Here is a 25,591-nt window from a genome sequence, read left to right on the forward strand (position 1 = left end):
ACTCAGCCAATTTTGTACCCATGTTGCTACTGTCCCTATTATTCCATGAGCTACAAGTTTGCTCACAAGTCTGTTGTGTGGCACTGTATCAAATGCCCTCATCAACCCTCTCTGTTACCCCTTCAAAAAACTCCAGCAAGTTAGTTAAACATGATTTTCCCTTAACAAATCCATTCTGAATTTCCTTAATTAACCCGCATTTGTCCATGTGACCATTAATTTTGCCCTGAATTATTGTTTCTAGAAGTTTCCCCACCACTGAAGTTAAACTAACTGACTTGTAGTTGCTGGGCTCATCATTACAACCTTTTTTGAACAAGGGTGTAACATTTGGAATTCTCCAGTCCTCTGGCACCAACCCTGAGTCTAAGAAAGACTGGAAAATTATGGCCTGTGCCTCCATAATTTCCACTCTCACTTCCCTCAGTATCCTCGGATGTATCTCCTGATTCTGGTGCTTTATCAACTTTAAGTATAGATATAGATATAATACCTCCTTATCAATTTTAAATCCTTCTACTGTATTAATTACCTCCTCTTTCACTGTAGTCTGGGTAGCATCTTCTTCCTTGGTAAAGACAGATGCAAAGTATTCATTTTAATATCTCAGCCATTCCCCCTGCCTCCATGCGTAAATCCCCGTTTTGGTCCCTAATCCACCTTTTACCATCCTTTTACTATTGATAGGTCTATAGAAAACTTTGGGATTCCATTTTATGTTAGCTGCCAGTCTCTTTTCATACTCTCCCTTTGCTTCTCTTATTTGCTTTTTCACTTCCCCTCTGAATCTTCTATATTCGGCCTGGTTCTCCATCGTATTATCTACCTGACATCTGCCATCAGCACACTTTTTCTTCATCTTCACCTCTATCTCCTTTGTCATCCAGAGAGCTCTGAATTTGTTTGATCGACTTTTCCCCTTCAAGGGAATATACCCTCAAGGGAATGGTGGGGACGTGGTAGGGAATATATAAATGGGTGGTTTTTGGTCGGCACAGACTCAGTGAGCCGAAGGGCCTGTTTCAGTGCTGCATCTGTATGACTATGACTACCTTGACTGTGCCTGAACTATCAATTCTTTGAAGGTAGCCCATTGTTCAGTTACCAGTTTTACCTGGCAACTTTTAATTCCAATTTATTTGGCCCAATTCCATTCTTACCCCATTGAAGTTGACTTTCCCCCAGTTAATTATTCTTACTCTAGATTGTTCTTTGTCCTTTCCCATAAGTCAACCTAAACCTTATAATATAATGATCACTCTCCCCTAAATGTTCTCCTACTGATATTTGATCCACTTGGCCCACCTTATTCCCAAGAAACAGGTCCAGCAGTGCCTTCCCTCTCGACGGACTGGAAATATACTGTAGAAAATTTTCCAGAATACACTCCAGGAACTCTTGCCCCTCTCTACTCTTTACACCACTACCATCCCAGTCTATATTCAGATGATTAAACTACCCTGTTAGAACTATAATTCTTGCACCTCTCTGCAATTTCCTCTACATCCTTTCCACTAGTTGGTGGCCTATAGACTACACTGAGCAATATAACAGCACCTTTTTTGTTCCTTAGCTGTAGCCAAATAGATTCTGTCCTTGACCCCTCTGGGATGTCCTTTCTCTCAAGCCTAATGCTCTCCTTAATCAATACTGTCACTCCTCTCCCTTTTCTTCCTTTCCTATCTTTCCTGAACACCTTGTATCCAGGAATATTCAATACCCAGGCCTGCCTTTCTTTGAGCCAGCTCTCTGTTATAGTCACAACATCATATTTCCACATGACAATCTGCCCTTGTACCTCACCAGTCTTATTAACCACACTCCGTGCATTCACATACATGCACATTAACCCTGATTCAGACTTTATTACTTTCTCCCGTACTCTGCCCCCACCTAAAAGCTTTCTACTCTAGTGCTATCTGTCTCTCCTTGGTATTACTGTCTAACCTTATGCACTTTATTCCTCTTTTCTAATTCTATATGCTGGTGCCCATCCCCCTGTGAATTTAGTTTAAACCCTTCACAACCACACTAGTGAACCTCCCCACGAGGGCATTCATCCCAGTCCTGTTGAGGTGCAACCCGTCTCCTTTGAATCGGTGCCTCCTGCCGCAAAACTGGTCCCAATGACCCAATAATCTGAAGTCCTCCCTCCTGCACAGTGCCTCAAGCCACACATTGATCCTCCCCATCTTCCTATTTCTACTCTCGCTAGCACATGGCACTGGAAGTAATTGAGAGATTACTACCCTCGAGGTCCTACTCTTTAACCCTCCCGAGCTCCTGAAAATCTGACCGTAGGACCTCAATACCTGCCCTTGCTATGTCATTGGTACTGACATGTACCACAACTTCTGGCTTACTCCCTTCCGCCTGCTGAATATCTGCACCCTCTCAGTGATGTCCTTTGCCCTGGCACCAGGGAGGCAACACACCATGCAAGACTGACGATAATGGTTACAGAAACGCCTGTCTGTCCCCTGACTATGGAATCACATATAAAAACTGCATTTCTACTCTTTGCTGTTCCCTCCTGTGCAGTCCCTTGCCCATTGGTGCCATGGTCTGGACTGCACTCCTTCAAGGTGTCATCACTCCCAACAGTCTCCAATGCTGAGTACCGGTTTGAAAGTGGCACACACCCTGCAGACTCCTGCACTTCCTGCCTCTTCCTACTCTTCCGAGTGGCCACCCATCTACTATTCTGAACTCTTATGGCCTGTGGGGTGACCACCTCCTGGAACTTACAATCCAGGAAACCCTCGTGCTCCCTGATACTCCGCAGTGATTCCCTAAGATATTTCCCCATACCCTAAGATATTTCTCCGTACTCTCAGGATGTGTGTCTGATTGAAGACTGTAGCATGTCGAGATATTGGTCTTGAAGTTATGTTGTGGACAATAACATATGAATGCTTTAGGTGTTGATATGAAACTCCTTTTCCCATTGTTTAGCAGAGATGTTAGCCTGATTTTAATAAGTGGGTAATGCCTCTATTAAAACAGGAGACAAGAGAATTTGATGCAAATGCATTGCGTGAGTATGATACTATATCACAACACAGCTTCAAGGGAATCCTGCTCGTCCAGGAATGATTCAGACCAAGGGTATAGTAGGGAGGGGCTTAGATTATTTCTTAACCACAGCAAGTCATGCCATTGGGAAATAAAAACTAGCTGAACCAGCTCAACAGAACAAATTGTTGTGCCCCCCCCCCCCAACCCCACCCCACCCCGCCCCCCCAGATTTGGGAGTGCCTCATAATGCAAAAGATCTGAAATCGCTGCTGCTGTTTTGGTGAAACTGCTTTGTCCTGAACACCTCGAAACCATTCATTCATTCATTCCATTCTTTCCTTTTTCTTTTGTATTAATTCTAGTGAACACCCAATGATACAAAGGTGAATGAGTTGACCTTGCTGCATTTGATCCCTAGTCAATACAGTTGAGTTTTGCTTCACAGTAAGGGCTGGAGGAAGTTACATTTTGCAGTGGGCGCATAACAAAACCTTTGGGAGGACATAATTATCACCTCACTTGTCATTACAGCCAAAGAGTCTCTAACATCTGCTGCAGTGCTGCTTTCACGAGAATGTAGGAAACGCAGCAGCCAATTTGCGCACAGCAAGATCCCACAATCAGCAGTGTGATACGTGAGCAGTTCAGCTGTTTTAGTGATGTTAGCTGAGGGATAAATATTGGCCAGGACACTTGGGAAAACTCCCCTGCTCCTCTTTGAAATATTGCCTTGGGATCTTTTTACGTCTGCCTGAGAAGGCACCTCCGACAATGCAGCACTCTCTCAGTACTGCTTCCAATTTTTAAAACCACCTGACAAGAAAATGTTTCATGGCCTCATTTAAATTTCGCATCCCCAAGTGAGGCAGAATCCGACTCGGATTGTGACTGGCTGGCTGATTCAGAGATAAAAAGGTCTGAACTATGTTTGCAGACCTGACCCCACTTCTAGTGACCAGCAGGGGGAGACATCCACCACTTTAATTATAGTAGGAACATGTCAATGATATTTCACTGACTAATATTAAAGTCATTTTTAAAAAAGCATGTAATACCACCTTTGGTTCTGTGGTAGCATCCTTGCCTCTGAGTCAGAAGGTACACAATTCAATCCCCAATCCTGGCAAGTGGCAAACACCTTTATCCAGACTCACCTTTTTATCCATTTTCCTCGTATCCCCAATGAGGTTCTGGTCACAGTTCTGTGTGTGTTTTACCTTCAGTTTGTCCAATGTGATGATAACTGAGGCCCACCTGACCTCTCATGTGGACGCAAAAGATCCCATGCCCACCATTTCGAAGAAGAGCAGGGGAGTTATACACAGTGTCCAGGCCAATATTTATCCCTCGATCAACATTACAAAACTAGAGATTATCTGGTCATTTATCACATTGCTGTTTGTGGGATCTTGCTGTGCACAAATTGAATGCTGCGTTTCCTACACTACAACAGGGACTACTCTTCGAAAAGTGCTTCATTCCCTGTAAAGCACTTTGGGATGTCCTGCGGTCGTGAAAGGCGCTATATAAATGCAAGTCTTTCTCTCTCCTTACAGGAAAGGAAGAACTCTTATCATTTCAGGAGCACCAAGGTTAACAAGATGACCCTCAAAAAACTGTCATGGCATTTTGTGACCAATTGGGAATTTGAACGTTAGCAAACGGTTTGGTTAACTCGCTGACAAGTTAATGATTAACTGAGCAAGGAAAAAAAAAACATTTTATTAGAGATGTGCCTGGAATAGTCAAATCAAAGGGCAATATTTCAGAATAGGTAAGTGAATCTCTAAACTCAAAACTAATCTGAGTCTACAGGTGCAGTCCTTCTGAAGTCAGAGGGTGGATCTGTTGTGAGAAGAGACCCACTAAATTCCAGTGAGTTTATTAAGTGAGATTTTTTTTTCAGCTCATTTTTAATCAGTAAATGGAGCCGTGGACTTGTTCAACCTGTTGTGGGAGAGGCTAATCCAGACACTGGTTAATTTTGATTGCTACAAATTCTAGTCTATCCAGCACAAAAGGAGTGAGCCTCTGGCTCAGCGATAGCATTCCTACCTCACTGAGTTAGAAGGTGGAGAGTTTGATCGCCACTCTGGACAGTCCCAGTGAGTGCAGACCAGGGCTCTGCCTCTGAATTCTAGGTTGACATCCAGCAGGATACTTGCATCTGGTGGGTACAGGTGGTGTACCCCACTCCCCTCATTGTCAGGGTTGTGGGAGCCCAGAAAACGCTCCTGCTGTATAGAACTAACCCCCCCTCCACCTCCCCCCCCCCCCCATCAGCTGGGATAAAGGTGGTTACAGCCATGCAAGGAGCATTTACATTGTGGCCTCTCAGACTGTTAATCTGCCTGTGCATCCTTCCACTACTTCACTCCCCAATCTTCAAGTATAAAGATATAAAAACAACAATGTCTGATGTGAAAAGGATATTTCAAAATCATGAATGGTTTTGACAGAGTAAATCAGGATAAACTGTTTCCAGCAGCAGGAGGGTCAGTAACCAAAGGACATGGGTTTAAGGTGATTGGCAAAACAACCATAGACAACATGAGAAAACATTATTTTGCACAGTGAGTTGTTGTTGAAGGATGGTGGAAGCAGATTCAATAGTAACTTCTAAAAGGGAACTGGATAAATACTTGGAGGGATAGGATTTGCAGGATTAATGGAAAAGACCAGGCAAGTGGGATGAATTGAATAGCTTTTACAATGGGTGGGCACAGGCACGATGGGCTGAATGGTCTCTTTCTGTGCTGTATTATTCTATGATTGTATGATATCTTTCCCAGATAAGCCTTCTCGAGTTTCCAAAGTTATTTGTAGCTGGAGTGGTCGTGGGGTCATTATGTACTGAAAGTAAATGCTGGCTTTGTGTTTACATGCAGATTGAGGACTGTGTAAATGGGGACTGAGAGCTGTGTACATGGGTATTGAGGACTGTGTACATGGGGACTGAGGGCAGTGTACATGGGAACTGAGGGCAGTGTACATGGGAACTGAGGGCTGTGCACATGGGGACTGAGGGCTGTGTACATGAGGACTGAGGGCTGTGTACATGGGGATTGAGGACTGTGTACATGGGTATTGAGGACTGTGTATATGGGGACTGAGGACTGTGTACATGGGGACTGAGGGCTGTGTACATGGGTATTGAGGACTGTGTACATGGGGACTGAGGGCTGTGTACATGGGGACTGAGGGCTGTGCACATGGGGACTGAGGACTGTGTACATGGGGACTGAGGGCTGTGTACATGGGTATTGAGGACTGTGTACATGGGGACTGAGGGCTGTGTACATAGGGACTGAGGGCTGTGCACATGGGGACTGAGGGCTGTGTACATGAGGACTGAGGGCTGTGTACATGGGGATTGAGGACTGTGTACATGGGTATTGAGGACTGTGTATATGGGGACTGAGGACTGTGTACATGGGGACTGAGGGCTGTGTACATGGGGACTGAGGGCTGTATACATGGGGATTGACGACTGTGTACATGAGGACTGAGAGCTGTGTACATGGGAATTAAGGACTGTGTACATGGGGACTGAGGACTGTGTACATGGGTACTGAGGGCTGTGTACATGGGGACTGAGGGCTGTGTACATGGGGACTGAGGACTGTGTACATGGGGATTGAGGATTGTGTACATGGGATTGAGGACTGTGTACATGGGTATTGAGGATTGTGTACATGGGAACTGAGGACTGTGTACATGGGATTGACGACTGTGTACATGGGTATTGAGGGCTGTGTACATGGGAACTGAGGACTGTGTACATGGGATTGACGACTGTGTACATGGGTATTGAGGGCTGTGTACATGGGAATTGAGGACTGTCTACATGGGGACTGAGGACTGTGTACATGGGGACTGAGGGCTGTGTACATGGGGACTGAGGACTGTGTATTTGGGGATTGAGGACTGTGTACATGGGTATTGAGGATTGTGTACATGGGGATTGAGGACTGAGGGCTGTGTACATTGAGATTGAGGACTGTGTACATGGGATTGAGGACTGTGTACATGGGTATTGAGGACTGTGTACATGGGGATTGAGGACTGTGTACATGGGTATCGAGGGCTGTGTACATGGGAACTGAGGACTGTGTACATGGGATTGAGGACTGTGTACATGGGTATTGAGGGCTGTGTACATGGGAATTGAGGACTGTGTACATGGGGACTGAGGGCTGTGTACATGGGGACTGAGGACTGTGTACATGGGGACTGAGGGCTGTGTACATGGGGACTGAGGACTGTGTACATGGGGATTGAGGACTGTGTACATGGGTATTGAGGATTGTGTACATGGGGATTGAGGACTGAGGGCTGTGTACATGGAGATTGAGGACTGTGTACATGGGATTGAGGACTGTGTACATGGGATTGAGGACTGTGTACATGGGTATTGAGGACTGTGTACATGGGGATTGAGGACTGTGCACATGGGTATCGAGGGCTGTGTACATGGGAACTGAGGACTGTGTACATGGGAACTGAGGACTGTGTACATGGGGATTGAGGACTGTGTACATGGGGATTGAGGACTGTGTACATGGGGATTGAGGAATGTGTACATGGGTATTGAGGGCTGTTTATTTGGGAATTGAGGACTGTGTACATGGGGATTGAAGACTGTGTACATGGGAACTGAGGACTGTGTACATGTGGATTGAGGACTGTGTACATGGGTATTGAGGGCTGTTTATTTGGGAATTGAGGACTGTGTACATGGGGATTGAAGACTGTGTACATGGGAACTGAGGACTGTGTACATGTGGATTGAGGACTGTGTACATGGGTATTGAGGGCTGTTTATTTGGGAATTGAGGACTGTGTACATGGGGATTGAAGACTGTGTACATGGGAACTGAGGACTGTGTACATGTGGATTGAGGACTGTGTACATGGGTATTGAGGGCTGTTTATTTGGGAATTGAGGACTGTGTACATGGGGATTGAAGACTGTGTACATGGGAACTGAGGACTGTGTACATGGGGATTGAAGACTGTGTACATAGAGACTGAAGGCTGTGTACATGTGTACACCTTGAATTTACAATACTCAACTTCCTGTTGAAATCCCACCATGACCTCACCCCCTCCCTATCTCTCTAATCTCCTCCAGCCCTACAACCCTCTGTGAACTCTACTTTCCTCCAAATCTGGCCCCATGTCCATCCCCAATTTTCTTCACTCTGCCATTTGTGGCCGTGCCTTCAACTGCCTAGGCCCCTAAGCTCTGGAAGATCCCCCCTAAACTCTCTGTCTCTCCATCTCTCTCCTCTTTTAAGGCAGTCCTTAAAACCTACCTTAAGGTTTTGGTCACCTTTCCCAATATCTCCTTATGTGGCTCAGTGTCAAATTTTGTTTGGTAGCTGTTGTGAAATGCCTTGGGATATTTCACTTATTAAAGGAGTGATATAAACACAAGTTGTTGCAAGGTAGTGAGCTGTCTGTTAACTGATGGCTATTCTCCCTCTCTGATTCCAGCGCTGGGTTGAGAAGTGACTAATCATGAAGTGGATTTTCCCCCTGCTCTGGTTGGCAACACTCCTGGAACTGGCGGCAACAAACCGGCCCTACATTCACCCTCTCAAGCTAGTCGCCTACAACCAAACCGGTTCCCAGAAGGAAATGAACCAAGAGGATAGTTTTCTTGCTGAACTGAGTGGAGTTGATGATCTGAGCCTTGTCAATGGATGTGGGGGGAGCAGGCAGGGAGAGGAGGAATGGAAGCCCAGCTCCAGAAAGCAGCTTGCTTTATCCAGTATCCAGACAGCTCTTGCTGCCATCTGGTTCACCAAGCTGAGCCCGCTGGAGGGTTCGGGGATCACGCTACTCTCCCCCTTCCACCTGTACGGGAGCCTGGCTGCTCTGTCCCTGGGGGCAGGGGGCGCCACCACCCACAGCTTCTGCCACCACCTGGTCCTCTTGGAAGATGGATGCGGGCTTGGCCGGCGCTCCTGGAACACGCACCGGCACATCAGGCTGCTCAACCGGGATATCCTCACTCGGCAGGGCGGCTCCCTGTCCACCGCCACCTGGTTGGTTTTCCGGAAGGGTCTGCAGCTCCGCCAAACCTTCATCCAGGGGCTCCGGTGTTTCTACCCCGAGGTGCAGCTGAGAGCCACCAATGTCAGCCAGCCCCACACGGCCGAAGAGACAATTAACGGCCTGATCCACAATGCGAGCGCTGGCAGGGTCAGCAACCTGGTGACAGGCCTGAGCCCCAGCACTAACCTGGTGTTGGCCAGTTACATTCACTTTAAAGGTAAGGACCGTGGTAGATGAGAAGAAGCCTTTAAAAGATCAAAGGAGTGAAATGGCATGTCTGAAAACATTCCTGTATTCCCAACAAACGGTGATCTATGGGGGAAAACCTGAGGAAGCTCTGCCTCACCTCAGGCCTGGTTAGGTGGGTTGATTTCAATCTGTGATTGTTTTTTAGTTGTGTTGTGAGATTCACCAGAATGATACTGGGGCTAAAAGGGTTAACTTATGAGGACAGGTGGCACCGCCTCAGCTTATATTTCCTGGAGTATAGAGATGGAGGGGTGATCTCATTGAGGGCTAAGAGTTTCTGCTTTGGGCGGAACTGGGGGTCCAGTCGCAAATTACGCTCAGAAGTGACCTAGTGTTGGGAAGTTTTTCTTTTTGTCAAGTTTATGTTCAAACTCATTTCCATATTGCCGAACGTAAAATCTGCCATGAGCCAATAAAATCAGGCAGTGCTTTAGAATGTACTTTGTAAAAAAAAAATTGCCCCAGAAATGATTCCTTGATTGTATTTAAGAGCGGTAACCAGGTAGTTTTAGTATTGCAGCTGAAAATGGGTTTATCACGAAAAAAGCATTTTTAATCAGTGTCTAGTCCAACGCCTGTAAGTAACCCAATATTAAATAGCTGAAATTGACTTTTATAACTATACAGAACCAGAACAGTGGTTCACAGTAGTTGGTTTCTTAGTAAATTAAGCAAGAAAATTAAAACCTTTAAAACAATGTCTTTACACCCAAAAAAGCTTAATTTTAAGATCCTTCTGGAAGGTATGCAAATAGGTGCAATTAGTGTACACTCGTCATGGTGATTAATTCAAACTGGGGGGGGGGGGGGTGGCCAGTTTCGTGGTAGGGCCAGTACCCAGTGTGATTATTTTTTAAACTAGTGCAAAAGATCACGGAAGTTCAAACTGCAGTGAATGTAATCTGCTGCAGTTTGGCACCAAGAAACTCAGCCCCACCAGCGAAGACTCATGTTTATAGTAATAAGATGATTAAAGGATTTAACAGTGTTGATTGAAAGCAACTATTTCCTTTGGTGGGAAAGTCTAGAACATGGGGGCATAGCCTTAAAATTAGAGCTAGGTGGTTCGGGGTAATGTCAGGAAGCATTTCAGGACCGATTAGGGATTGAAATAGAGATCTGAGATCTTCAGGTGGAGCCTGAAGACTTGGCAGATGTATGAAATGAGTACTTTGCATCTGTGTTTACCAAGGAAGAGGACTTTGCCAAAGTTATGGTTAATGGGGAGGTTGCCGGGATATTGGATGAGATAATAAGTAGATAAAGAGGATGTGTTAGAAAGGGTGGCAGTGCTTAAAGTGGATAAGTCATTTCAGCCTCCTCCTGAAGTCCCCAGCATCACAGATGCCAGCCTTCAGTCAATTCAATTCACTCCACATTGTATCAAGAAACGGCTGAAGGCCCTGGATACAACAAAGGCTATTGACCGTGACAATATTCTGGCAATAGTACTGAAGACCTGTGCTCCAGAATTTGCCATGTCCCGAGCCAAGATGTTTCAGTACAGGTACAACACTGGCATCTACCCAGCAAGATGGAAAATTGCCCAGGTATGTCCTGTCCACAAAAAGGACAAATCCAACCCGGCCAATTAGCGCCCCATCAGTCTACCCTCTATCATCAGTAAAGTGATGGAAGGTGTCATCGACAGTGCCATCAAGCGACACTTGCTTAGATTTGTGGCACAGGAGGAAGAAACTATTCTCCTAGGTTATGTGTCAGAGTTCCGAGAAAGGCTCTCAAACACTTGTGCAATGACCAGAGAACATCTCAAGGCTTCTCAGCAGGTGATGAAAGCACAATCATATAGAACAGCTAAGGCACGTAGTTTTCAACCCGAGGATATGGTACTAGTTTTGTTGCCTTTGCCTGGTGAATCATTGAAAGCTAGGATTAGTGGACCATGCTGTATCAAAAGGAAACTCAGTGAGGTGAACTATGTAGCTAGTACCGCAGACAGATGAAAGGGTCTAGTCATCTGAATATGCTGAAGAGATACTATGACCGTGAGCATAGTCAGCCAGTAGGTGTAGCACAGGTGGTATAGAGTATAGTAGGTGTACGTGATGAACCAGATGCTGAGTCTGAGACTGAGAGCTCCCAGACTGATTCTCCTGCAGTGAAGCTGGCGAACACAGGTGTTGGAGAGACTGGATGGGATGCTGCACCATCTACCCGAGCAACAGAGGAAAGACATAATCAACCGATTGAGGGAGTATAAGCCTGTATTTGTAGATAAGCCAGGGTGCACTTCTTGGTTATTCATGAGGTTGATGTAGGGGAAGCTAAACCAATTAAACAAAATCGCTGCAGACTCAATCCCAGTAAATTGGCTAAAGTCAGGGAGGAGTTTCAATACATGTTAAGTAATGATATAATTGAACCCAACCAAAATAGTTGGAGTTCTCCTGTTGTTCTGGTACCAAATGCAGATGGTTCTAAAAGATTCTGTATTGATTACAAAAAGGTTAATGCTGTAACTAAGATGGACTCCTATCTGATCCCAAGGATTGAGGATTGTATTGAAAGAGTGGAGAACTTGGCCTTTGTTATCAAGATTGATTTGCCAAGTTCCCTTGACCAACAAAGAAAAAGAAATAAAAGTAAAATACTGCGGATGCTGGAAATCTGAAATAAAAACAAGAAATGCAGGAAATACTCAGTAGGTCTGGCAGCATCTGTGGAGAGAGAAGCAGAGTTAACATTTCAGGTCAGTGACCCTTCTTCAGAACTAGCAGATATTAGAAATGTCAAAGGTTTTAAGCAAGTAAAGCGGGGTGGGGCAAGAGATAACAAAGGAGAAGGTGTAGGTAGGACAAGGTCACAGAATAACCGACCAGAAGGTCATGGAGCAAAGGCAAACAATATGTTAATGGTGTGTTGAAAGACAAAGCATTAGTACAGATAGGGTGTTAATGGACTGAAAACTGAACAGCCACAAGCACAAACATGAAAAAAAACAGTGGGTACACAAACTGAACAAACTAAGATAAAATAAAATAAAATAAACACAAACAAATATTAAAAAAAGAAAAAGAAAATATAACTAAAAATAAAAGTAAAATGGGGGGCCTGTCATGCTCTGAAATTATTGAACTCAGTGTTCAGTCTGGCAGGCTGTAGTGTGCCTAATCAGTAAATGTTCCTCGAGCTTGCGTTGATGTTCACTGGAACACTGCAGCAAGCCCAGGACAGAGATGTGAGCATGAGGGAGTGTTGAAATGGCAAGCAACTGGAAGCTCAGGGTCCTGCTTGCGGACTGAGCGGAGATGTTCCGCAAAGCGGTCACCCAGTCTGCATTTGGTCTCCCCAATGTAGAGGAGACCACATTGTGAGCAGCGAATACAGTATACTAAACTGAAAGAAGTACAAGTAAATCGCTGCTTCACCTGAAAGGAGTGTTTGGGGCCTGGGATAGTGAGGAGAGAGGAGGTAAATGGGCAGATATTACACCTCCTGCGATTGCAGGGGAAGGTGCCATGAGAAGGGGACGAGGTGGTGGGGGTAATGGAGGAGTGGACCAGGGTGTCGTGGAGGGAACGATCCCTTCGGAATGCTGACAGGGGAAGGGAGGGGGAGATGTGTTTGGTAGTGGCATCACGCTGGTGGTTGTGGAAATTGTGGAGGATGATCCTTTGAATATGGAGGCTGGTGGGGTGGAAAGTGAGGACAAGGGGAACCCTGTCGCGGTTCTGGGAGGGAGGGGAAAGGGTGAGGGTAGAGGTGCGGGAAACGGACCGGACACGGTTGAGGGCCCTACCAACCACAGCCAAAGAAATATCTGTTTTTGTGACAGCAGATGGTTTGTTCCAATATAAAGTCATGCCATTTGGTATGAAAAATACATCGGCTACATTTCAAAGATTAACCAATCAAGTGATTGCCGAATTGAGGAATTGTGTTGAGTACATCAATGACCATTTAGTGTACAGTGACACTTGGAGTGATCATGTCTGACATTTGAAAGCTCTATTTGATAGAGTGGCCAAAGCTAACCTCGTCATAAACCTGGCAAAGAGCACATTTGCCAAGGCCAAGGTCGCTTATTTAGGACATATCGTGGGCCAAGATCAAGTGTTACCTGAGAGGCCAAAGGTCAGGTGATAATAGACTTTCCTGTACCCAAGACAAAGAAATAAGTGTTACAATTTCTGGGTATGTAAATTTGTCCCTAATTTCAGCACAGTAATCGTCCCATTGACGAATATGTTAAAAGAAAAGCATGACGGTCGAATGGTCAGAGTCATGCCAAAAGGCATTTGAGAAGTTAAAGGATATGTTGATAAAGGAACCAGATCTTGCAGCCCCAGATTTTAATAAGCTATTCAAGATGGCTATCGATGGCAGTGTCTTGGGGTAGGAGCAGTGCTGCTCTAAGATGATGATGCTGGAATGGGACGGCCCATTAGCTACTTCTCTAGGAAGCTCAATAAACAACAAAGAAAGTATTTGACCATCGAGAAAGAAGCTTTAAGTCTTGTACTGGATCTACAACAGTTTCAAGGATATGTAACCAACAGTGAGGGGGAAGTACTAGTCTATACAGACTACAACCCACTTGTGATTTTACGATGCTTGAATCTTGCTATTCTTAATTGTCACATTTACTTGGTTGTGTTATTGGTGAAGCCCTTATGATTTTGTAGATATATGTATAATTGTTAACATGAAAATGTTACCTGTACAGTATGCACTAAACTAATTGTTAAAATGTTTACGATGTTAAGAACTTGCTGTATTTCTGAACTGTTGTAAAGAAAACTTTACTACCGTAAAGTTCCCTTTTTCCCAAGGTGGAAAGGTGTGATGGAGCCCGCAGTTTATGACACCAGTGGAGGAGCATGTGCAGGCTGAAAAGATGATTTGTTGAATTGTTAGATGCACTGCCTCTGGTTTCAAAGCTTGTTTTTTTTTGAGACAGACCCTTACTTAAAAATGAAACTAAAAACTTCAGGGTTCTCGGCAGTCGGAACTGGTTGGAACCAGATAAGACACAGAGTCACTTGATCAGAAGCATGTGACTAGAGCTATCCAAGCTCAGATTACAAGATTTCCGAGTTCATGCAGGCTCCAGGCAGTGTGGCAGACAAACTGTTGAGACTGAATGCTGAATCTGAGAGTTGGCCACCAGCAAATACAAGTTGTTGCAGCAGTTTTCGGTTGCTTAAGGTAATATCGGCAGATCTACACCATCAAGGCTGTCGTGAGCAAAGATAAGGAAGTTCCAGAGTGGTGAGCAGTTTTGCTGGAGACTGTACCTGTGGAGTTCAGGAATGCAGGGGCACTGCTGTGGGATGAAAATCAGCAGCTGCATCTTGGAAGATGGGAACTGGAGAGTTACCTGAAAAAGTTCAGAGACCTGAAGGACTCCATGGCTGTATCTGGTGCCACATGCCGAGTGGACTGCCCAGTAAATCCATGAGATTTATCTTTGTTGTATCTGATAATTAATGTGTAATTGGTAAACTATATAGACTGTTAATTCATATTTAATTTATGTTGATTTTGGTTTGATTGTTAAAGTAAATTTATAAAAGTGAAATCCCGTCTGTTCTTTTCTATTGGGGTTGGTCATTAAATTTGATTCTTCTGGTCGGTTGATGTCCATGGGAATCATAACACCAGTAATGCTAACATCCTATGAGCAAATTATAAAAAAGTTGATGTGTGTATGAACTTGATAAAGTACCACATATTAGGCTCGTGGGCAAAACTGAACCCCATGGGAGAAAAGGGACAGTAACAGCGTTGATGCAAAATAGGTTAAGGGATAGAAAATGGATAGTGGTGGTCAATGGCTGTTTTTGGATTGGAGGAATATATACAGTATTCAGTACTAGAAGTACTGCTGTTTTTGACGTACATTAATGACTTGGACTTGAGAGTATAGAGCAAAATTTGAAATTTTGCAGACGACATACACTTGAAAGTGGAGTAAACACTGAGGAATGAGGTGAGACAATACATGCCATCGCTGAATTCCTCACTATCAACATCCTAGGGGCTACCATTGACCAGAAACTGAACTGAAGTAGCCATATAAATACTGTGGCTACAAGAGCGGGTCAGAGGCTAGGAATCCTGCAGCAAGTAACTCACCTCCTGACTCCCCAAAGCCTGTCCACCATCTACAAGGCACAAGTCAGGAGTGTGATGGAATACTCTCCACTTGCCTGGAGTGCAGCTCCAACAACATTCAAGAAACTCGACACCATCCAGGATAAAGCAGCCCACTTGATTGGCACCCCATCCTCAAACATTCACTCCCTCCACCATCGACGCACAGTGGCAGTAGTGTGTACCATCTACAAGATGCACTGCAGCAACTCACCAAGGCTCCTTAGACAGCACCTTCCAAACCCACGACCTCTACCACCTAGAAGGACAAAGGCAACGGATGCATGGGAACATCACCACCTGCAAGTTCCCCTCCAAGTCACACACCATCCTGACTTGGAACTATATCGCCGTTCCTTCACTGTCACTGGGTCAAAATCCTGGAACTCCCTTCCTAACAGCACTGTGGGTGTACCTACCCAACATGGACTGCAGCAGTTCAAGAAGGCATCACACCACCACCTTCTCAAGTGCAATTAGGGATGGGCAATAAATGCTGGCCTAGCCAACGATGCCAAATGTACAGTGCTGGGATCCTGTGGTGATGAACTGTACAGTGCTGGGATCCTGCGGTGATGAACTGTACAGTGCTGGGATCCTGTGGTTTTGAATTGCACAGTGCTGGGATCCTATGGTGATGAACTGTACAGTGCTGGGATCCTGTGATGTTGAATTGTACAGTACTGGGATGCTAGGGTGATTAAATGTAATGTGCTGGGATCCTGCGGTGATGAAATATACTGTGCTGGGATCCTGTGGTTTTGAATTGCACAGTGCTGGGATCCTATGGTGATGAACTGTACAGTGCTGGGATCCTGTGATGTTGAATTGCACAGTGCTGGGATCCTATGGTGATGAACTGTACAGTGCTGGGATCTGATAATGGTGATGAACTGTACAGTGCTGGGATCCTGTGATGTTGAATTGCACAGTGCTGGGATCCTATGGTGATGAACTGTACAGTGCTGGGATCCTCTGGTGTTGAAGTGTACAGTGCTGGGATCCTATGGTGATGAACTGTACAGTGCTGGGATCCTCTGGTGATTAAATGTACAGTGCTGGGATCTGATGGTGATTAAATGTACAGTGCTGGGATCCTGTGGTGATGAAATGTACAGTGCTGGGATCCTGTGGTGATGAAATGTACAGTGCTGGGATCCTCTGGTGTTTGATTGTACAGTGCTGGGATCCTGTGGTGATGAAATGTACAGTGCTGGGATCCTGTGGTTTTGAATTGCACAGTGCTGGGATCCTATGGTGATGAACTGTACAGTGCTGGGATCCTGTGGTGATGAATTGTACAGTGCTGGGATCCTGTGGTGATGAATTGTACAGTGCTGGGATCCTCTGGTGTTGAATTGTACAGTGCTGGGATCCTCTGGTGTTGAATTGTACAGTGCTGGGATCCTCTGGTGATGAATTGTACAGTGCTGGGATCCTCTGGTGATTAAATGTACAGTGTTGGGATCTGATGGTGATGAATTGTACAGTGCTGGGATCCTCTGGTGTTGAATTGTACAGTGCTGGGATCCTCTGGTGATGAATTGTACAGTGCTGGGATCCTCTGGTGATGAACTGTACAGTGCTGGGATCCTGTGGTTTTGAATTGCACAGTGCTGGGATCCTGTGGTGATGAAATGTACAGTGCTGGGATCCTGTGGTTTTGAATTGCACAGTGCTGGGATCCTATGGTGATGAACTGTACAGTGCTGGGATCCTGTGGTGATGAATTGTACAGTGCTGGGATCCTGTGGTGATGAATTGTACAGTGCTGGGATCCTGTGGTGATGAAATGTACAGTGCTGGGATCCTGTGGTGTTGAATTGTACAGTGCTGGGATCCTCTGGTGTTGAATTGTACAGTGCTGGGATCCTCTGGTGATGAATTGTACAGTGCTGGGATCCTCTGGTGATTAAATGTACAGTGTTGGGATCTGATGGTGATGAATTGTACAGTGCTGGGATCCTGTGGTGATGAAATGTACAGTGCTGGGATCTGATGGTGATGAAATGTACAGTGCTGGGATCCTCTGGTGATGAAATGTACAGTGCTGGGATCTGATGGTGATGAATTGTACAGTGCTGGGATCCTGTGGTTATGAAATGTACAGTGCTGGGATCTGATGGTGATGAAATGTACAGTGCTGGGATCCTCTGGTGATTAAATGTACAGTGCTGGGATCTGATGGTGATGAATTGTACAGTGCTGGGATCCTGTGGTGATGAAATGTACAGTGCTGGGATCCTGTGGTGATGAAATGTACAGTGCTGGGATCCTGTGGTGATGAAATGTACAGTGCTGGGATCTGATGGTGATGAATTGTACAGTGCTGGGATCCTGTGGTGATGAAATGTACAGTGCTGGGATCCTGTGGTGATGAAATGTACAGTGCTGGGATCTGATGGTGATGAATTGTGCAGTGCTGGGATCCTATAGTGATGAAATGTAAATGGAATGCAATCCAGATAAGTGTGAGGTAAAATAAAGTGAGGGAATACAGAATAAATGGGAGTATATAGAGAGGGGTAGAAGAAGTGAGAGACCTTGGAGTGCATGTCCACAGATCCCTAAAGCTGGCAAGACTGGTAGATGGAGTGGTGAAGAAGGCATATGGAATGCTTTCCTTTATTGGCCGAGGTATAGAATACAAAAGCAGGGATGTGATGCTGGAACTGTATAAAAGGCTGGTTTGGCCACAGCTGGAGTATTGTGTACAGATATGGTCGCCACATTACAGGAAGGACATAATTGCTCTGGAGAGAGTACATAGGAGATTTACCAGAATGTTGCCAGGGATTGAAAATTGCAGCTATGAGGAAAGATTGGATCAGCTCGGGTTGTTTTCCTTAGAACAGAGGAGGCTGAGGGGTGACTTAATTGAAATGAATAAAATTATGAGGGGCCTAGATAGAGTAGACAGGAAGGACCTGTTTCCACGAGCAGAAAGGTCAATTACCGGGGGCACAAATTTAAGATGATTGGTAGAAGGATTAGAGAGGACATGAGGAAAATCTTTTTCACCCAGAGGGTAGTGGGTGTCTGGAATTCACTGCCAGGAATGGTGGTGCAGGCAGAAACCCTCAACTCTTTATAAAGGTACCTGGACCTGCATCTGAAGTATTGTATCCTGCAAGGCTATGGACCAGATGCTGCAAGGTGAAATTAGATTGGGCGGCTAGTTTTGGCCAGCACAGACACAACGGGCTGAATTGCCTCCTCCTGCGCTGTAACTTTTCTATGGTTCTAGGGAATTGTAATATGCTGGGATCCTATGGTGATGAAATATACTGTGCTGGGATCCTGTGGCGATGCATTGCACACTGCTGGGATCCTATGGTGATGCATTGTACAGTGGTGGGACCCTATGGTGATGATATATACTGTGCTGGGATCCTGTGGCGATGCATTTCACACTGCTGGGATCCTGTGGCGATGAATTGCACAGTGCTGGGATCCTATGGTGTTGAATTGCACAGTGCTGGGATCCTGTGGCGATGAATTGCACAGTGCTGGGATCCTGTGGCGATGAATTGCACAGTGCTGGGATCCTATGGTGATGAATTGCACAGTGCTAGGATCCTGTGGCGATGAATTGCAGAGTGCTGGGATCCTGTGGCGATGAATTGCACAGTGCTGGGATCGCGTGGCGATGGATTGCACAGTGCTGGGATCGTGTGGCGATGAATTGCAGAGTGCTGGGATCCTGTGGCGATGAATTGCACAGTGCTGGGATCGCGTGGCGATGGATTGCACAGTGCTGGGATCGTGTGGCGATGAATTGCACAGTACTGGAATCCTGTGGCGATGAATTGCAGTGCTGGGATCCTGTGGCAATGAATTGCACAGTGCTGGGATCGCGTGGCGATGGATTGCACAGTGCTGGGATCGTGTGGCGATGAATTGCACAGTACTGGAATCCTGTGGCGATGAATTGCAGTGCTGGGATCCTGTGGCAATGAATTGCACAGTGCTGGGATCGCGTGGCGATGGATTGCACAGTGCTGGGATCGTGTGGCGATGAATTGCACAGTGCTGGGATCCTGAGGCGATGAATTGCACAGTGCTGGGATCCTGTGGCGATGAATTGCACAGTGCTGGGATCCTGAGGCGATGAATTGCACAGTGCTGGGATCCTGAGGCGATGAATTGCACAGTGCTGGGATCCTGAGGCGATGAATTGCACAGTGCTGGGATCCTGTGGCAATGAATTGCACATTGTTGGGATCCTGAGGCGATGAATTGCACAGTGCTGGGATCCTATGGTGTTGAATTGCACAGTACTGGGATCCTGTGGCGATGAATTGCACAGTGCTGGGATCCTGTGGCGATGAATTGCCGAGTGCTGGGATCCTGTGGCGATGAATTGCACAGTGCTGGGATCCTGTGGCGATGAATTGCACAGTGCTGGGATCCTATGGTGACACATCTTTTGGATGCAATATTAAGGTGGGGTCCCTTCTGCCACTTCAGATGGATGTAAACATTCCCTTGCCGTTTTGCAAAAGGAACAGTTGTGTTTTCCCGGTGACCCGGACAACATTTATACCTCAAGCTGAGAAAGGTGCCTTAGAAATGCAAGTCTTTCTGTCTTTCCAATAACTACATGACCTTGAGGCTGGGAGGTCAGCTTGGGGTGTATGGTAAGACTTCTATAATGGCTGTAACTATTCCTCTCAATCGTAGATGCAACCAATTCCACAGGAAAATCTAGGCTGATGAAGTTATGTGCCTTTCACAAGCTATGTAAAAATTATCTATTTTCCCCCTTAGGAAAATGGAAGACCAGATCTCAGTGTTTTGGGACAGAATTTCAGGATTTCTTCAATGATGGGGGGAGCAAAGTCCGGATCCCTATGATGTTATGGTGTGGCTGGGTGCAGTACAAGATTGATCCTAAATACACACTGATTAAAATCCCAATGAGTGAGACAACGTCTATGGTACTTATCCAGCCCATCCAACCTGACCTGATGCAGAACATCGAAAGCACCCTGCCAGTTAACAGTATCATGAAAGATCTTCAATCTGGGTACTTACAGAATTAGTTATTTGTTATTTAGATACATTGGATTTACAGCCGTTTGCCCATCTGGTCCATTTATGCTCCACACAAGCCTCCTCCCACCCTCCTTCACCTCATCTATTTCAAATCTTTCTATTCCTTTCCCTCATGTGTTTATCTAGCTTCCCCTTAAATGCATCTATACTATTTGCCTCAACTACCCCTTGTGGTAGCGAGTTCCACATTCTAACCACTCTCTGGGTAAACAAGTATCCGATTGGCTGAGATTCATGGCCTCTCATTTTGGTCTTTCCCACAAGTGGATACAACTTCTCTACGTCTACCCTATCAGACTATTTCACACTCTTAAAGACCTCTAATAGGTCACCCCTCATCCTTCTCCGATTGAGAATGTCTATGGATGTTATTTATATGAACTTCCAGGAGGCATTTAATAAACTTCCTCATAAGAGACTGTTAGCTAAACTTGAAGCTCATGAACTTGAAGGCAAATATTAATCTGGTTAGGAAATTGGCTGAGTGGAAGGAGACGGAGAGTCTTGATAACGGGCAGGGACTCGAAATGGCAGGATGTTACTAGTGGTGTCCCACAAGGATCGGTGTTGGCGCCTCAACTATTCACTGTTTTTATTCATGACTTAGATAATGGGATAAAAGTCACATATCCAAATTTGCCGATGACACAAAAATAGGTGGCACTGTAAGCCGTGTAGATGGAAGCATAACATTACAAAAAGCTATTAATCGATTAAGTGAATGGGCAAAACTGTGGCAAATGCACTTCAAAGTAGGCAAATGTGAGGTCATCCCACTTTGGACCTAAAAAAGGATCGAACAGGACACTTTCTAAATGGTGAAAAGCTAGAAACAATGGAGGTTCAGAGAGACTTGGGGATCCAGGTACACTGATCATTGAAATGTCATGAACAGGTAGAGAAAATAATCAAAAAGGCTAATGGAATTCTGACCTTTATATCAGAGGACTAGAATACAAGGGGGTAAAAGTCATGCTTCAGTTATATAAAGCCCTGGTTGGACCACACCTGGACTACTGTGAGCAGTTCTGGGTAACACATCTTAGAAAGAATATATTGACCTTGGAGGGGGTGCAGCACAGATTTACCAAAATGATAACTGGACTCGAAGGATTCAAAGCTCCAAGGAGTGATTAAACAAACTAGGGTCGTCTTTCCAAGGTTATTAAGGGGGATAGGGTAGATTGGGAGAAACTATTTCCACTGGTTTGGGGAGTCTAGGACTAGGGACATAGTTAAAAAAATTAGAGCCAGGGCAGCACAGTGGCTAGCACTGCAGCCTCACAGCTCCAGCGACCCGGTACTGCCTGTGTGGAGTTTGCAAGTTCTCCCTGTGTCTGCGTGGGTTTTCTCCGGGTGCTCCGGTTTCCTCCCACAAGCCAAAAGACTTGCAGGTTGGTAGGTAAATTGGCCATTATAAAAATTGCCCCTAGTATAGGTAGGTGGTAGGGAAATATAAGGACAGGTGGGGATGTGGTAGGAATATGGGATTAGTGTAGGATTAGTATAAATGGGTGGTTGATGGTCGGCACAGACTCGGTGGGCCGAAGGGCTGTATCTCTAAACTAAACCTTTCAGGAGTGAAATTAGGAAACATTTCTACACATAAGGGGTGGTCAAAGTTTGGAACTCTCCTGCAAATGGTGCTAGATTGACTGGTAATTTTAAATTTGAGATTGATAGATTTTTGTTAGCCAAAGGTATTAAAGAATCTGGGGCAAAGGTGGGTATATGGAGTTAGGTCACAGATCAGCAATGATCTCATTGAATGGTGGTGGAACAGGCTTGAGGGGCCAAATGGCCTACTCTATTCCTATGTTCCTACAATACAGTGCCAGCCTGTTCAATCTATCTATAGTTATAACCTCCCAGTTCTGGTATCAACCTTGTAAATATTTCTTGTACCTTCTCCATTGCCTCCTATATGCTTTTTAATAGGGAGACCAGAACTGTTCAAAGTACTCCAACTGGGATCTTACCAAAGTTCTTTAGAAGTTTAATATCACCCTATTGTTTGATTTGCATTTTTTATTATCTTATTAACCTGTATTGCTACTTTTCCTGATTTGTGTACCTGTATCCCAAGATCACTTTGTTTTTCTCCATTTAGACTCTTATTTTCTAAAGAATATATGGCCTCCTTATTCTTTCTACCAAAATGCTCGTAACATTTAAGTAAAAAAGTTACACAAAGTCATCCCTTGATGTATATTTTCAATACAAAGGGGGGAGGAAATTGGATATGGGTTGGGGAGGGGCACAATAAAGTTGGAGTAACACGTTACAGTAGACTTGATGGCTGGTTCTAGTGAGGTCAGGTAGAATTGAATATCAAGTGGGGCGTAAAATGGGCAACCAACGAAACACCACCTGTTTTGCATTTTGACTCATATCCAATTTCATCCCCAAAAGGTTTCTTTGAATGCACTGCAACCTATTCTTTTTTTTGGGTAACCGGGGGAAATATTCTTTTCTTTTGCAATCACCCCACAGGGATGTGAGGCTTGTCTTGCCGCAGTTCAAATGGGAGAGCACATACGACGTGAAAGAGCTTTATCGCAGGATGCAGCTGGCAGACATGCTGGGCAGCCAAGCCAATTTCTCCAGGTTAAGCAGCGTCCAACAGCTGGCACCAGACCAGGTAGGGGAGCAGTGTGATTAACGGGCAGCCATTGTCGCCTTGCCCATGTCCCCAGAACAGACTAAAACACAAAGTTATCCCCTGAAATTACAACCTTGTCCTGACCTATAACCTGGTGAGCTAGTTCCCCCTCCCTGGCTGTTGTCTCAGGCTGAACCAGACTATTCTCAACATTGTTGTTCAATACCACCCTGAGATAAATTTGCAACACAATATTCTCTCCATTACCAAGACAACCTACTTCCACCTCCATAACTCTGCCCTGCCTTAGCTAGTCTGCTGCCAAAACACTCATCCATCTATGCCTTTGTTACCTTCAGACCAATGTTCGCTGTAAGCTGCGCGGGTGCATGGCCACGCAGCAATCGGGAATACGTCGCACGGGCAACAAATAGGCAGCGCCCAAGCAATATTCCCTTGAAAATACACATGTGCAACTGCACATCAATCTTAATGGAACCGCACAGTGCAACAAGCTGGCCACGCACTGCAGACAGAAATTAGAGAGAGCATTGCTACAGACTTGACTATTCCAATGCTGTACTGGCTGACATCCCACCTTCCAAAACGCCCATGTCCATCTGCTAACTCACACCAAGTCCAGTTCACCCATCACCCTGTGCTCGCTGACATACACTGGCTCCCTGTCCGGCAACACTTCAAGTTTAAAATTCTCAACCTTATGTTAAAATCCCTCCATGTTCTCACACCTCCCAAACTCTGTAACCTCCTGCAGCCCTACAATCTGATGAGATCTCTGAGCTTCTCTAATTCTGGCCTCTTGCGCATCCCTGATTTTCATTGCTCCACCACTGGTGGCTGTGCCTTCAGCTGGCTAGGCCCCAAGCTCTGTAATTCCCTTCCTAAACATTTCTGCTGCTATCTCCATCTTTAATAGATTTTTTTTTTAAATCTACCTTTTGAAACCAACCTTTTGGTTATCTATTGCTCAGTGTCAAGTGTTGTTTTCTAATGTTGGGAAGCACCTTGGGGCATTGTTACCTCATTATAGACTCTATAACAATGCATGTTGATCTTTTAAGAGTTGTTTCTGGGAGCATCCTTCCTTCGTTAAATGCTTTTATATCTTTTTCTTTAGGTCGTACAAAGCGTTATTTTTGATGTGACAGAAGATGGAGAAGAGCCAACCCCTGCAGGAGACGTTCCTTTCAGTAACATGACCTTCACAACGGAGATTCGGATAAACAAACCTTTCTTTTTCCGAGTTTATGATAGGACATTGGGCGAACTGCTGTTTCTTGGCAAAGTAAAAAAACTTCACTGAAAGGCAGAATTAAAAATATTTTAAGACTTACCAGAAAACCTAGTTTTAGTTGAAGTTCCTTGAAAAGGGCAGGGTTGGAGAAAATGGGAGCGGGGTAGACATTCCTGTTGAAGGGCTAGAAACAACAGCAGCAGCAGCACAGAAGGGATGGGAAGAGTGGCCTCTTTTTGCAGTGTATTTCCCACAGATAAAACTACTAAACATAACATTATGTAAATAAATGACACTCAAACATCCCATCAGGAACATTTTAGAAAGTAATATTGTTAAGAAGGGATCTTCAAAATTTTATTCATCGATAATATATTAAAAATATCATGTCTACATGCACTTTCCTTGCAACTTTATTTATTTAGAGATACAGCACTGAAACAGGCCCTTCGGCCCACCGAGTCTGTGCCGACCAACAACCACCCATTTATACTAATCCTACAGCAATCCCATATTCCCTATCACCTCTCTACACTAGGGGCAATTTACAATGGCCAATTTACCTATCACCTGCAAGTCTTTGGATGTGGGAGGAAACCGGAGCACCCGGCGAAAACCCACGCAAACACAGGGAGAACTTGCAAACTCCGCACAGGCAGTACCCAGAATCGAACCCGGGTCCCTGGAGCTGTGAGGCTGCGGTGCTAACCACCGCGCCGCCCCGTACATCATGTACAGTATAACTTCGAAGGTCCTCATTTATAACGGGAGTTGTCCATATAAACTGGTCAGACCGCAATTACACCCTCCCTCCATTAAAGGTGTTGACACACATTCTGTACTAGCTGCTCTGGGAGGTTGGCTGTGCCTCGCTGGGTGATCTAATGCAGCCTCAAGGGACCCCTCCCAACCCCAAACCAAATATGAAAACAGCTCTTCTGATGGAAAAACTAGCCCGGGACATACAGAGTTGAAGACTGAATTGGTGCTTTGCTTCTATCCATCCATGGAATTGTAACCCCGCCAGTGAGATAGTCCCTTTTCAGCTGTACCCCAGAATTAGTCCAGAACAAGGTGGGGTGCATAAACATAAAATTACAGCTCAGCTCTTCAGGGGTGATGAAAGGGAAGTGGAAATCTGGAACTCTCTCCCACAGAATGCTGTTAGGGCTGGGGGGTGTCATTTGGAAATTTAAAAACTCAGCAAGTGTTAGATTTTTTGTTAGGCA

At 45.2% G+C, this 25,591-nt stretch overlaps 1 protein-coding gene across 2 annotated transcripts; it reads left to right on the forward strand.

The window, feature by feature from the left end:
- Window positions 1–4,698: 4,698 nt before the first annotated feature.
- On the forward strand, window positions 4,699–24,757 carry agt (angiotensinogen). 2 transcript variants are annotated; one of them, XM_068020193.1, is made up of 5 exons: window positions 4,699–4,792; window positions 8,518–9,298; window positions 20,218–20,476; window positions 22,999–23,146; window positions 24,246–24,757. In XM_068020193.1, exons 2-5 carry the CDS (start codon window positions 8,542–8,544, stop codon window positions 24,429–24,431), a joined length of 1,350 nt encoding a protein of 449 aa, XP_067876294.1. In that variant the 5' UTR covers window positions 4,699–4,792; window positions 8,518–8,541; the 3' UTR covers window positions 24,432–24,757. The 2 variants fall into 2 exon arrangements, with proteins under 2 accessions (XP_067876294.1, XP_067876293.1); XM_068020192.1 differs by lacking the exon at window positions 4,699–4,792 and adding an exon at window positions 4,799–4,893.
- The last annotated feature ends 834 nt before the right edge of the window (window positions 24,758–25,591 follow it).

Source organism: Heterodontus francisci, chromosome 3, assembly GCF_036365525.1.
Source record: "Heterodontus francisci isolate sHetFra1 chromosome 3, sHetFra1.hap1, whole genome shotgun sequence".
In the NCBI taxonomy this organism is placed as follows: Eukaryota; Metazoa; Chordata; class Chondrichthyes; order Heterodontiformes; family Heterodontidae; genus Heterodontus; species Heterodontus francisci.

Coding starts and splice junctions, on each gene's coding strand:
- agt (XM_068020193.1), top strand. CDS start 8,542: ATGAAGTGGATTTTCCCCCTGCTCTGGTTGGCAACACTCCTGGAACTG. Junction 9,299..20,217: donor CAGTTACATTCACTTTAAAG/GTAAGGACCGTG, acceptor TTTCCCCCTTAG/GAAAATGGAAGACCAGATCT. Junction 20,477..22,998: donor ATGAAAGATCTTCAATCTGG/GTACTTACAGAA, acceptor ATCACCCCACAG/GGATGTGAGGCTTGTCTTGC.